This window comes from Molothrus aeneus, chromosome Z (genome assembly GCF_037042795.1).
Source record: "Molothrus aeneus isolate 106 chromosome Z, BPBGC_Maene_1.0, whole genome shotgun sequence".
NCBI classification, from domain to species: domain Eukaryota; kingdom Metazoa; phylum Chordata; class Aves; order Passeriformes; family Icteridae; genus Molothrus; species Molothrus aeneus.
In genome coordinates, this window is record NC_089680.1 from 970,413 (window position 1) to 984,904 (window position 14,492).

Below are 14,492 nucleotides of genomic sequence, written 5' to 3' on the forward strand. Positions count from 1 at the left end.
GCAGTGCTGTGCCCACACACTCTGAGCAGATTCCAGCAGGAAGTGGAGGCAGGGAGAAGTAATCCCCCATGTTGGGGCTCCTAGGGAGGCACCCCAACCTCTTCATACGTGGTGGACACATAAGGGACATCAGGGTTAGACCCTGTGAGTGACAGCAGGGATACAGAGCACAAGGGGCACACTCCACACAGACCAGGCCACTCCCAGTGGGAGGGGATGCCAGGCAGAGGGATCAGCCCACCCCAGATCCACCAGCACAGAATAGCCTGCTAGAAAAGGGCCACATTGCCATGAGCTGTGAAAGAGGAGCAACCTGGGTTGCCTAACATGCTGGGTGAAATGAGAACTGCCAACCTTGCAGTGTAGAAGGAGCAGACAAGAGGAGGTGGCCAGGTGAGAGCTCCATATGGTGATAGTGAATAACACCACACCACCAAGGACCAGTGTGAGGGCACCAAAGAGACCTGTTCTCCTGCTAGCACCTCCCTGGAAGGATCAGTGATCTGCAGGGTCCAGGAACAAGCCCTCACAACAGTGCTGGGCACCAATCTCCCCTCCTTGCCTGGAGAGCAACAGCAAAGGGGTTGCTTGCCCATAACCTATCCTCTCCCCCTGGACACCTGGGTTGGCTTATCTCTCTTTAGGAGCCTTACATATCTGACCAAACCCACATGAGAACTGGTCTGTCTCTGCACCCTACAGAGCTGACAGGGAAGGAACATGGGTACCCCAGGTGGGAATCATCCAGCCCCTCCTAGACCTCTACACTGAGGTGCAACAATCCATGTCCCAGCATGTCCATGCCTCACCTGGGGCAGGAACTCCAAGTGACCAGCCCATGCACAGGTCCCACCTTTACTCACATGATCTCCACACTGAACTGTAAGGTCTGACTTGAAAATACTCGTCAGTGAGAAGAGGTCCCAAGGAAAATGGGCAAAGCTGCCTGTGGGTCCCTCAATCCAGGTGGTTTTCCAGCACCAGGGGAAAAGCAGCACAGCATCAAGGCTAAAGGAAGAACCTGCAGCTTGCTTGCTTTTGCTTTCAAACACAGGCATGTGTGAAAAGGAAGAGTTTAAATAACAAATCTGTTTGCCTAAGCACCTATAGACTGAACTACAAACTGGATCAGGAATCCTGGTGCTTCTAATCCTGTTTGGACAAAACCAGGAACGCAATGGTGTTAAGAGGAATGTGAACAACTTAGAGGCTGCCTTTCTCCTAAGGAGCTTCTCACTTGTTTCTCTTCCAACAAGGAAGCTAGATGACGACTGCAGCCAGAAGAGAAACAAGCAGTTTATTGTAACTGCAAGCATATGACAAAAAGGGTCAAGAATCAGTAAGGAAACAGAAGGAGATAAGCTGAAGGCAGTAAGATGCCAAACCAAATGATATCAATGCCATCTTCCAAGTTTATCTCACTACAACAATAAAGCCCAATACGCCTTTCTGGAGTGCCACATTTCTACCTCCTAAAACACAAGGCAAGGAGCAGCTGGGCAGTGAAGGCACATTCCCAGCATTCAAAGGAGGACAAGCCCATCCCAAAGGCACGAGTTCAGCAAATTGAAAGTCAAACTCTGCAATACACAAGTCCAGAAACCACCTGGGACATGTCCCAAAACTCTCTGCTTGTGTCTAGCAGCATTTACAGCACAGCCCTGTGACATGCAGCCTCCTGTGTCCTTTGTGAGTTGCAGCAGTTCCACAGGAAGGAGCAGGCTGGATCTTGCTCAGAAAAGCTGTGACTGCCCCAACCCTGGAAGTGTCCAGGACAGGGCTTGGAGCAACCTGGGAGAGTGGAAGGTGTTGGAAGGGGATGAGCCTTAAGCTCCCTTCCAACCCAAGCTTTGTATAGGATAGGATTTGCATAGGATTCCATGATCCTATGATTTTGCAGAACACGACCTCTTGGGTTATTTTCTCTGGTAAATGTACATTTTGCCAAGGGCTTGCTTGCCAAGGACTCTGAAGACTAAATATGGGACCAGAGCACTTTGCATGTGACACATCCAAGCCTGAACAACTTCCCAAGTGCTTGCCAAAGGGAGCAAAAGCAAAAGGCATTGAATCAGCCCTCCCTGTGACGTCTTCATGACGCCAAGGTTGTTATGTGGTCTCCTTCAACAAAGCAGCTGATGTGGAAATGGAGAGGATGATAAAGACTCTTTCTGCATCTGAGCTGCGCCTCCCTATGCAGCAGATGCTCCCTGGTGTGCAGTAAAAAGCAGATCTTATGAATGGAGAACACTTACCTTCAAAAGAGTAATTTTTGGCAGCACTTTGGTGAATTAGTGCCCAAATCCTACTGCAGACTCCTATGAGTAAGGAGAGATGAAGAGGTTATGGCTTATGAGCTGAGCCAAGGCAATGACCTCATGAGCTCCTGGTCATGAAGCTTTCAAAAATAAAAACCTATTCACCAGTAAAAACAAGCAGCTCAGATGGATTTTGAAAGTATGGGCCAAGAGAAAGCTTCAAATTACGAGTTGTGGTGAAGGAGTTGTGAAGCCTGTGCATGTCCACGAGATGGCAGAGCACACCATGCTGTGAGAGCATCCCCGAGGACTGGGATGCACGAAATCCAAACAAAAGAAGAGGATCCGGGGAAAGGTAGCTTATTTTGCTTTGTTTATTTTTCCATCTTTTAATTGCCAAATAGTCATAGGCTTTCCCCGCAATATTTTATTAAAATACTATTGATAGATTTCAGCAGAAAAACTCGTGAATAGGGGGATATTAACACCCAGATATCCAGAATAGTCTGCTCAACCCCTAGACAACCACAATATTCTGCTTAATTAGCGACATCTCTGCATCTCTCTGTAGACACCCATACAGCCCTGGATGTACACTGGAGATTAGTTCAAGATTCATGTCCTATGTCTATCACACTTCAACACCAAAGGCACACAAATCTCCAAGCAGCCTGTAAGCAAGACTCCCTATCTCTCTCAAACATGGTGCTTTTAACCTTTCCATGGCTGCTGAAGAACACCCAGCAGCTAAACATTCCATCTGAATTGTGCTGGAGGATGCTTGGACCACCCCAGTTGTGCTGGAGGGTGCTTGGACTGGTTCAGTCACACTGGAGGATGCTCAGACTACCCCAGAGGAGCTGGAGGATGCTGGCCCCTCCATCTGTGCATGCCTGCTGCAAGCAACCCATGAGCTCTCAAACACAGACAGAACAGGAGTTTATATATCACCAACCTGAAAAGCCTCTTCCTCAGGGTGCAACACCCATGAATCTAACAACCCCACGGGGGTGAAGGATTTTCCTTTCAGAGGCTCAGAGAAAGGAATATCTTCCCTTATGCCCCCCCTCCACTGCTCCACAGAGCCATTTAAAACAAGGGATGAGGAGCAGTAAAATCACTGTCAGCATTGCACGGCTGCATTCAAATCCAGTTAACAATGATATGTCAGGATTAAGCCAGCTGTCTGCAAGTATTTCACTTGTCCATGTTGAACAAGATCAACCCTCACCCAGAGCCACCTGGGTCCTAGCTCCCACAGACACATATGACTGCCTGTACATGCCAAGGTAAGCATGTCTGCAAAGCAATGCAGCACTGCACGAGTCTGCCTGAGGCACAAACAAAACATCAAATCCAGCATTCCCACTAGATCTTCCATCTTAGAGATGTCACACTAATAATTAAGCCAGATATTAAGGCATATATTGGAATGAATTCATTGTATTCAATGTACTCTTAGGACATGATGAAATGATAGCCAGACCAGGAGGACCTGGCTTATTTAACAGCTGTTGATTAAAATCCTCTTGAAGGTAATCAGCTCCTCGCACCAGAGACAGTTTGATTCTTCATTTCCAATTATTCCCCAGGGAAACTAACCTTATTTTGCAGTATTAATGGGGTTTGTATCAGCTGAACCTGATGTTTTTTCCCTGTGACCTAAAGTCCAGACATACCAAACATGGAAGAGACTGAGCAGGAAGCAGCTGCAGGCAGTGCTCCTCCCTGCCAAAGTCAGCTGCCCTTCTCCACTCCTTCATGGACTCAGTGCCAAACAGTTCACCCAAAAGAAACAGTAAGGCAGATTGTCACATGGTCTGCAGGATGAGCAAAGCTCTTCCTCACATGATGTGTGAGCAAGAAGCCTGGCCGTTGGAATCCGAAATGCGAGGAATTCTCAGAACTTTGGGGCTGTAAACCAAAGCTTAGAATGAAAAGAGATAAACACAAGATTTGATTTGAGACCTTGGAAAAGGCTCCCAGACTTCAGAGCTAAAAGCGAGAATGTAGATTTATAGTTTAAGGTAGACATAGGCTAAGCTAAGTAGAAGAAAGTTTAGAGTTTTAGAGTTTAAGATATAGAAAAAATAAAAGTAGTTAGAGAGGTGAACAAGAAGCCTGGCTGTTGGAATCCGAAATGTGAGGAACTCTCAGAACTTTGGGCCTATAAGCCAAAGCTTAGAATTAAACACAAGATTTGATTTGAGACCTTGGAAAAGGCTTAAGTACAAAAAGCGAGAATGTAGATTTATAGTTTAAGGCAGACACATATTAAGCTAAGTAGAAGAAAGTTTAGAGCTTTAGAGTTTAAGATATAGAAAAAATAAAAGTAGTTACAGAGGTGAACAAGGAGTTTAGAATGCTGTGCTGTAGGTTTGTTTATCACAACATGTTTGGCTAAGAAAGCTCACACTGCAGCACAGGTCCATAAGAAAAAATATTTAAGGGTTAGGTCAAAAACATAAATATCCTTGTTGGCAGCTTACTGTTTGTTAGTTAATAAATCCTTAAAAGGTCTTGTAACTAGAGGTCTTGTGACCTTCTGAACCATGCAGTGAAGATGTGAGCCAAACTCAGCCTTCCTGCCTATGTAAAAGATTAAAAAAAAAATCACACCATCTAAACGAACTCAGAGGTCCCACCTCTAATTCATTCAAAATTCCCACACTTGGTGAGCTCTTGGCTCAGCACTAGAAAAGGGTAACACTACCACAGCACATTAGATGTTTTCATCCTTGCCTCTGGAGGCAAAGAGGTTTCAAAAAAACCACAGTGAGCATCCTCTGAAACTTGCCTAGCTTAGGGAACTCAGCTCCTTTGAGGACTGGGGCTCTGTAAAATGGAAGACTGTATGATGCTGACAAATTGACTTTTTCAACCTCTCTTCTGAACTGCAGGGTCTCATCCTGCTATTCCAAAACATCCACACATCAGAGGTCATTTAACCAGAACTGCCAAAACTGCAAAGAGAGATGTGGGGAAAGAACAGGCTGGAGAGAACACACACATGGATTACCACTGCATATAAACATGGGCACTGCCCCAAAGGGGCAATACCTGGGTCAGCACACAGGCACTGCTGCCTTTCTGGCAGCAATCTATTTTGGAGCTGTCAGGAGGGGTTGATGCTTTTCAGAATCTCCTTTTCTTCAACATATGAGCCCTGTGTACATCCACATGTATATACTGCCCTCAGTGTATCACCTCCTAACAAAGTCTGCATGGTAATTGCCCTTGCCCAGCACCAACACCTGAAACCACAGGCACAAATCTCCATCCCAACCCCTAAGGGACCACAGCCCAGGAACTCTCCCAGTCCTGAGGAGGGTTTCCTAAGGGATCAGAAGGCAGGGAAGGCTCTGCTGCTGGTCCCCACCATGGCAGGGGCAGGTGTCCTCATCACCTACCTGCCACACTGGAAGGACTTTCTCTATGTCGTTCAGGTTGATGCTGTCACCATCCTCGTATTTCCCCTTTCCAAGCCTGTGGCAAGAGGAAAACAAAACAAAAGCACGTGAAAACTCGTTGGAGACACAGTTAATTTTCTATTACAGCACAAGGGGAATATCAGTTGTTGCTGCAAAGGCCTCTCATGGAAACAAAGAGGCTCTCTCCGGAGCAAGTGTGCTGTGCCTCCAAAACACTCCCACGCAGGCGTAAAGCTGTTAATACAAAATTAAATACTTTGCTCAGTCCTCTCCACCTTCACCATCTGCCACAGCTTGCAAACACTTTTGGTAGTAGCAGCAGTGAGAAAACCAAAGGCAGTCCTGAGCCCAGACCAAGCAAAACTGAAAGCACAGCCCCACCTGGACAGCAGAAATGAGAGCACAAAGAGAGTGATGAAAAACGTTTCCTTTGAAGTGCTGCTCATTTGCTGGTCTCCACGGGAGCTCCAGCTCCCCTGATGAGAAAGGTGTTGAAAATCAGCAAACACACACCTCAGACAGGAAACAGCAATCAATATAAATATAAACAGACAATTTGAAAGACAAAGAAGTTGGGATGAGAAGTCAAGCACTCACACACCGTACATAGAAGTGGCAGCTGAAGGACTTTCTTGGAACAAGAAATGAGAAAAACAATCCAAAGATAATTACTAGTTGGGTGCAAAGAGCTTGTGATGATACAGATAAAGAAAGAAATGGTCAACAATTATCATCCTTCTATATTCACAAACAACAGAGATGATCTTTCTTTATTATGCAAGAATGATAAAATACTTTTTTTTTTTTTGTCAGTTAGAAGCAAGATAATGTTAAATAAGATCCAGTAGAGACTTTGGTAGCAGCGGACCCAGGTAATCAGTGCCTAGAAGTCAGAGAAAAACAGATTTTGGAATTAGAGAAAATGGGAAAAAAAATTGAGAAAAATGGCACATGCTGAAGTACCAGGCTCAAAATCCAGCAAACCAAAGGGAAGCAATTTAATTAACCTTAATCAACTTGAGCACCCTGGTTTAGTAAAAGGCACCTCTGACCATGGCAGGGGGGCTGGATTAGGTGATCTTGAAGATCCCTTCCAACCCAAACCATTCTGTGATTCTGTATTTATTGGAAATCAGAGGTGTTCAACAATTGACTTTCCATTATAGATGAAGTACTGACTTTGACTTAAAAAGGTAAAAATATAGTGTGCATACACATACAGAAACACACATCTAAAAAAATATTTATATATATGTATTCATATAGACGAGAAAAATCCTGTCACACATCTGGGTACAAACAAAGCCAGCTGCAGGTGACAAACACAAGTGTACTGTAGGAAAAGGTCATCTGAAAAGGGTGGGGACTGTCCCAGGCTGAATTTCTGATGTTGAACTGTGGCAAAAAGGCAGGGGTTGAAGAAGAGGCAGGGATTAGGGGGAAGAAGGCAGCTTTCCTCTGGAGACAGCATGGCTGAGCCCCAGCTACAGGACCACAGGCAGCGCTGGCAGTCGCGTTTCAAAGAGGCCACAGGGAAATTCCTTAGAGTACCTGAAAAACTCAAGTGATGCATGTGCTTGGGAGATACCTGGAATGAAGAGAAAATACCAGCTACAAAAGGATGTTTGATCTGGAAGAGTACAAGCAGAGCAAGAGCTAGCACTGGAAATTAAAGACAGATGAATTCAGGTCAGAAACACAGTACAGCTCCCTGCTTTTTCTTAACTGTTCCACTTGTGATTATTCAGCATGCCACCAAACAGCATCTCCCAATAAAAGCAGGTGTCTCCCTGCAGGAAAATGCTTCATCCAACCAAAAGTCACTTGAGGTCACACAACTAGATGCAACTCCATGGCCAGCCTTGGGCAACTGATCAGACTGAGGAATAAAATGGTTCTTTTAGTGTTGAAAACACACACTGAACAGCATAGTCCTTTTTTTTCCCTATTATTTTTTTCACTGCACAGCTAAATTTTTAAAAAAAGCTTCCTATTCAAGCAAGAGGGAAAAATGCCTAGCTAGCAGGTGGAGATTCATGGAGGCTCAGCAAGCTGAATCTCAGCACAGATTCACCATGGAGAGCTGATGAATGCACATTACAGTCAGCTTTAGAAATCAAAAAAAATAAGAACAATTTTGTCTTTCTTTGTGCTTCTTCTGTCCTAGCCAGGTTACTTACATGGCACGCATTTTGGAACATGCACTGTTTCGTGCTGATAGCATCTGCTTAACTTTTCTGCATATGCACTAATTTTTACTCCATTTCAACAGCTGCAATATTTAGGAGTGATTAAATATCTCACCTTCACACTGCCTCCTCTACCTGTTTGCAATGTGGGCATTCTCAATACATCAGGAATCAGAGGAAAAACACAACACCAACCCTGCTCCATCCTCCCTGCACACAGCAGCTGTCACTGACAGGATTGCCTGGCAAGTGCCATCAACCATGGAGCATATTGTATCTTCTTTTACAGAAGAAGCACATTATATCTTATTTTATAGAGGGCCCCTTCATCTCATTTTTTCAAACTGATCTGAAAAAATGGGATTGAACTTGACTGAGAGACTTTGTGACTTAGAAATTTAGTGTTATGTTGTTCCAAATGTTCTGAAAACTGCTCTTTATAAACCTGCAGTATACCTTACTTAGAGAGCAGAAAAAAAGGTTGTCTGAGTCTTCCTGTCCCTGCATGGTACAGGAGCCTACTGCAGATGCTGAGCCTGGGTGGTATGGGATTTCTGGCCTGGATGGATGTTTCTAATTGTTTCCAATCAACTGTTCTAATAACAATTCTAAACTTTTCTTCTAAACAAGAGATGTGCAGACCAGGCATATGGCACAGGCCAGTACTTTGGCAAAACCAAATTATCAGCAGAAAAATGTCTCCAAGAGAAGATTTCCATCCCTGCAAACAACATGGCAGTGATGGAACATCAGCTGCAACCACATCTTTTAGACCTATTCTAATTTTTTCCTTCCTCTATGCTCTGAGTGATAGCATGAGGAAAACCTGATCTATAGAATCATGGAATTGTAATGGCTGGAAAAGACCTCTAGGAGCACCAAGTCCAAGCATTCCCATTGGCCAACTGACCAATGTCACCAAATGCCACATCCACATGGTTTTTAAATTTCTCCAGGGATGGCAACTCAACGCTTTCCATGAAGAAACTGCTCCTAACATCCAACCTACACATCCCCATATGCAACGTGAGGCCTTTACCCTTATCCTGTCATTTGTTACAGGGGAGAAGAGCCCAACTCCCACCTGGCTGCACCCTCCTGTCTGGGAGTGATGGTTTCTCCATCTACAGAGAACCTGCAGGGAAATAGTGATACCTATCTAAGCAATGCCAGTGAGACACTTGGTGCCAGCACACATTTACTTGGTTTGACCAACCAACAACCAGTAAGGAATCCAGAAATACCAGGGAAACCTGTGGAGGCTGTCACAACCAAAGGGAGCTGTTGAATGTTTTCACAGTTTTATGAAACACATTGATGCTCTCTCCTTCCCTGAACTCTTGCTGGGAAGAACAGTGTGATTCACAGGAACCGTAACCAGGTCAGCACTAAGCCAGGATCTTTCCTCCAATATCCAGAGATGTCTAAATTTAGAACACCAGGATCTAGGAGACTTGGATCCAGAGTTATTTTAACATTGAGATCTACCAGGCAATGCAAAAATACAGAGAACAACTCTGCTCCAGCTCAGAACTGGAAGACAGAGGAGCCAGACAGACTGATCAAGGCATTCTCAAACTCTCTAAATAGTCCCGTGCTTCTTCCCATGTCCTCTGTGTGAGATGTGCCACCAAGCCAGAGTTCCTAGAGCAAGGGAGAAGTTAGAGACCTTCCTGGAGAGCACAGTATTGCAGACACAGCACTCACCCTTCTCTGTCTATGTGAGGCAATGGGTGTTTGGAGGTGTTTCGCAGCTTTCTGTGAAACTGGGTGAAATCTAGTTTTTCAGGCTGCAAGTCCCACGTTGCACCACTAGGAGAGAAAAACAGGGAAAAACAGAGAAAGGAAGTCCACTACTAATTAAACACCACTGAGCTGAAGAGCAGAGGGCACATTGGAGCCTGCAGACAAGGAAAGCTGGCATTTCTGGAAGCACCACTCCCCACTCCCTGCTGCAGAGCATGTGGATGTGAGCCTCCAGCCTTCACACTGATGCATCTCTTTTCATTTTTTCTGGGTTTTTTTTGGTATGCTGAGCTCTTGGGGCTTTATCTAAGCCTCTAATTTTGATACAGAAGGCACCCTGCAAGATATACTCGCTCTCTGTACCAAGAGGGTATTGCAACAGGTCCGTGAAATGATGTTCTCTCTGGTCCTGCACAACCTGTCTGCTCCAGTGACTCAAGATTATGCAGATTATGCATAAAACTGGACAGGAAGGATATTTCATTGCTTTCACTGAGACAGCAGCTGAAGAGTTCTTCCCAGCAGTTAAGAAGCCAACACATAATGGCACCTCCAACTAATGGGAGAGTAAAATGCCAGAGCAGCAGCTCAGAGCTGATTCAAGTCTTGCCTGTGCAGTTCTGGGGTGACTATAAGTAATTATACTGGTACTGGTTTCAGGTGCTTGAACTGCAAACCCATACAGTGGCCTCTCCAAAACACACAGGATGCTTTAAATAGACTGTGCTTGGTGCCACAGGCTAAATGGAGATGGGGAGGAGGAGGAACAGTGATGTCAGCCTTACCAGGGTATTCTCTGGTACCAGCAGGATGGACACACCAGCGAGGGCTAAGACAAGGCATGGTCCATCCTAAAAGTCCACCTCTCTCTTAGAGTAATTTAAAACCAGCTTACCTGAAGGAGTCAAAGGTGTTGGCAGCCCAGATGTCTGTGCCCAGCATGTCAAGGTTGCTCTCCTTGTTGCCATTCTAGGAGAGATGGAAAGGTGGTTACTTATCAGGAGGCACATGGAGCTATCCTGGCCAGGGCACAGCCTCTCCCACCAGCCACGGCACTGTCTTGGCTCTGCACAAGGGATCCTGTGCTCCTGTCTGAATCCATGCAATGCAGAGACCCCTCACCTGCTGCAAAAGTGCACCGTGAAGGCAAGGAGTGACAGTGTCAGCCTCGGGGACACAGAGCTGTGCACAACATGGAGCAGAAAATGCACAAGCTCAGCTCTGACTCCAGCCCTGCCTTCCTGCCCCATATCCACAACCATGATCCACCAAGGTCCAAGGTCCAGGCTCAGATTCACAAAATCACAGGATCATTTAGGTTGGAAATGACCTCCAAGATTGAGCCCAACCTGTGCCCGATCCCCACATGTCACCCAGCCCAGAGCACTGAGTGCCATATCCAGGTGTTCCTTGAACACTTCCAGGGATGGGGACTCCACCAATGCCCTGGGCAGCCTGTTCCAAGGCTTAACAATCCTTTCCAAAACAAAATTCCTCCTCATGCCCAACCTGAGCCTCCCCATGCCCACCCTGAGGCCGTTCCCTCTCCTCCTGTCCCTGTTCCCTGGGAGCACAGCCCGACCCCCCCGGCTGTCCCCTCCTGTCAGGAGCTGTGCAGAGCCACAAGGGCCCCCCTGAGCCTCCTTTGCTCCAGGCTCAGCCCCTTCCCAGCTCCCTCAGCCTCTCCTGGGGCTCCAGCCCCTTCCCAGCTCCGTTCCCTGCCCTGGACACGCTCCAGCCCCTCAGGGTCTCTCTTGTCCTGAGGGCCCAGAGCTGTCCCCAGCACTGGAGGTGCCTCAGCAGTGCCGGCACAGGGACAGGCCCAGCCCTGGGGCTGTGTCACAGCCTGGCTGGGACAGCCCAGGGGCCATTGCCCACCTGGGCACCCTGGGCTCACATCCAGCTGCTGGCAAAAGCACCCCCAGGGCCTTTCCCCATGGGCATTATAAGAAATCTCCAGCCAGCTGTGAAACACCTTGAATTTTCCCGTGCAGGCAGCTGCTTTTGTCAAAATGGACAACCCAAAGCACGAGCATTTAAAGCAAAGACCTCATATATGTTATTCAAAGCCCCTTCACAGTCATCAACCCTCACATGCCCTCCCTGCACAAAGACGGCTGCCCTCTCCACCCTTTAGAGGTGAAGTAAAGCAGGTTGGATTTTGCCATTCAAGAAATCAGACTTGACTCAGTCTGGATGGATTGAATGCATTGCACACACATAAGGAGCCCATATTAACCAATTTTCCCCTCAACATTTCTTATTCAGATTACTCATAATCTTGCACATATTCAGATTATTTAAGCAACTCAGTCCAAATGGTCCCACTCTGGCAAAATACATGGTAGAGAAGGTGGATTCCCCGTCATAAACCTTCTGTCATTTTAAAGTATTATTAATATTAACCAAGACATTATAAACTCATTAAAAAATGTGACCATTTCTTAATGAAGTCCCAGAGCTCAATCTGCTCACAAATTGAGCAACACTTTCCCAACCAATGTCAGGGACACATGTCCTTAGTGAACAGATGGTTACATTCTGCAGTCATTTCCAGCACAACCAACTTAAACACCCGAAACTCCAAACACAGACACACTGCTCCCTTTTTAGTCTCCTCCGAGGGGTTTAAGGATTATGATTTTAACCCCTGGGGATCTGCAAGTTGACATGTCTCTGCTCAGAAACAAATTACCAGAAATACATAACTCCCGTGATAAGTTACAGAAGATGAGCTTTTTATTTTAGGCAAATGTAAGCACGATTTTCTCCCACCAAGGAGAGGAATTAGTTTCTTAAATCCTTACAAGCATCCAAATGCAGTGTAAAGGAAGCACACATGTGCAGGTTATCATGGCTGACACACAGAGAAGAGACAAATCCATTTCAGGTGGTGAGGAGGTCAGGCAGGCCCAAGGCAGCAGCTGGACATTCTCACCCAGACCTGGTCCTCCTAGAAGATGTCCCATAACCTCTTGGAGACACTCCAAGCATCAGCCAGACTCCACAAAATGGTGCCAGGGCCCAGTGATAACACACCTTGTCATTAGGTCCTGAGTCACTGTGGCCATTTCAAGACACCTTTCTGGTCTTCTATGACCTGTCTTTAGAACCAGTCTCTGTCAGCTCACAGGACAGGGAGCAGCCTTGCAGCCCTGGGCTGCAGGGAGCTTACTAAAATGCTCACAGCACAATGCCAAGACTTAATAATAAGACTTCAAAAAGCCAATTCTCAAATCCAGGTATAAAAAAAGATTAAAAATGGCATGTATTTAAGAAAAGCAGTGACTTGCTGTCAGTCCCCCCAGGACTGCAATTATAACCATCAGCAATTTTAACATGAAGCTCCCAGTGACCCAACCCTCAGCTTTAGATAATCTTTTTCACTGAGAAGGAGTTAGTACAGCTGAAAATTAATTAATTCACTCAGAATGATAATTGAGAGAGACGCTTTCACGAGTAACACCAGTACTCTGAGAGATGAGACATCCAGTAAAGCAGATCCTGCACACAATCTGGTTTAATTGCACATCCACAACCTCTGTCCTCCTGCCCCTGTGAGCACAAATGACCTCCATCCACTGCTGCCCAGCCCCTGGAGCTGCCCACACAAACAGGGACGGGCCCACGTGGACTCTGGCTGTTTTACCATGCATGCAGCTTCAGCAAATTCCCCACAAAGTCAGCATTTGCATGCACACAGCAGCTTTACAAAGCCCAGCTCAGCGTCCCACCTCTCGCTGCTCCTCATTTCCATTCTCCAGAAAACAAATTGGAAATCATGCCCTTTGCTGCACAACTGCAACCAGGTTAAATCATCACTGCACACAGAACAACACCAAGTGGCCACCTGGGTCGCTGCTATAAATTCAGGGATTATCCTGTGCCATGTATTACTTAAGCATTTTTCAGTTCTAAGCTTGAGGAGCTTCCCCCACTTTTCCTCCTTCTCAGCTGCCTACAACCCCTGGCTGCACTTTGGTAGAAAATAAAAAAAGATGAGATAGATACTGAACTACCTGAAAATTCAGGGTTTCCTTGTTGAAAACCGCAAGTTTTCATATGAAAAATACAGACAAAAATATAGAAATTTTCAAGAAGACAGTATTATCCCTGCTCAAAGAGGCAAGGATATGTTGAGTCTTATTCCCACCAGAAAGGACCATCACTTTCCAGATATAACCTGGTTCTGTGGGTCCACTCCCACCACAGCATGACTCAGAAGAAAAGCTATTTCCTCAAGATCTTCAGGGGGATGAAATGGATGAATGGACCAGGACTTTACCACTGGCTCCCAACCTCAGAGTCTCAGAGTCTGCCATCCATTTCTGGCACAGCTTGTTCTCCTGTGTGCATAAAGGAGAGCAACTCCAAGAGAAGACAGGACATAGGCTGACTGAAACTAACAGGAATGGTCCCTCGTCTCAGTTCAAGGATGGACCTAAAACCATACAAAAAGTTAATTCTTAGAGTCTTTTGCAGAGTAGGAAGGTAACTTCCTATATAGCCCTGCACACAGCTCACACAGAAAGCAGCTGGACTTAAGGTCACCATTTAACACCATCTATGTGTTGCCCACTCATCTTTCAACTTCTATCGAAGACCTGCCAGCAAATAATTACAGACATCTCTTGATTTCTCAAAACTGAAATACTCCAAGACTTCAAATACAGAAAAAATCCCTGATTTCCTTTGCACTTAACCAGCTGACTAGGGACTTCTTTCGCAAAGCTAAGGCAATCAGCACACCTCAGTGGGTCACACACCATGAGTGAATTAAACAGGTCTTTGCAGTGTCCTTCCCAGCTGACATGCACCCACACCTCGTGTGACACACACCACAAACAGGTCGTGAGGGGGATGCCTCC

General features: G+C 46.0%; 1 protein-coding gene across 3 annotated transcripts in view; it reads right to left on the minus strand.

The window, feature by feature from the left end:
- Positions 1 to 14,492, minus strand: part of CTIF (cap binding complex dependent translation initiation factor) — a 144,028-nt gene that overhangs the window by 89,010 nt on the left and 40,526 nt on the right. For all 3 annotated transcript variants that reach the window (XM_066568949.1, XM_066568948.1, XM_066568950.1), the window contains exons 4-6: positions 10,520 to 10,593; positions 9,586 to 9,690; positions 5,669 to 5,744 (exon numbers count right to left, since the gene is read on the minus strand). In XM_066568949.1, coding sequence (XP_066425046.1) covers positions 5,669 to 5,744; positions 9,586 to 9,690; positions 10,520 to 10,593 — 255 coding nt within the window. The remainder of the gene's footprint in view (positions 1 to 5,668; positions 5,745 to 9,585; positions 9,691 to 10,519; positions 10,594 to 14,492) is intronic.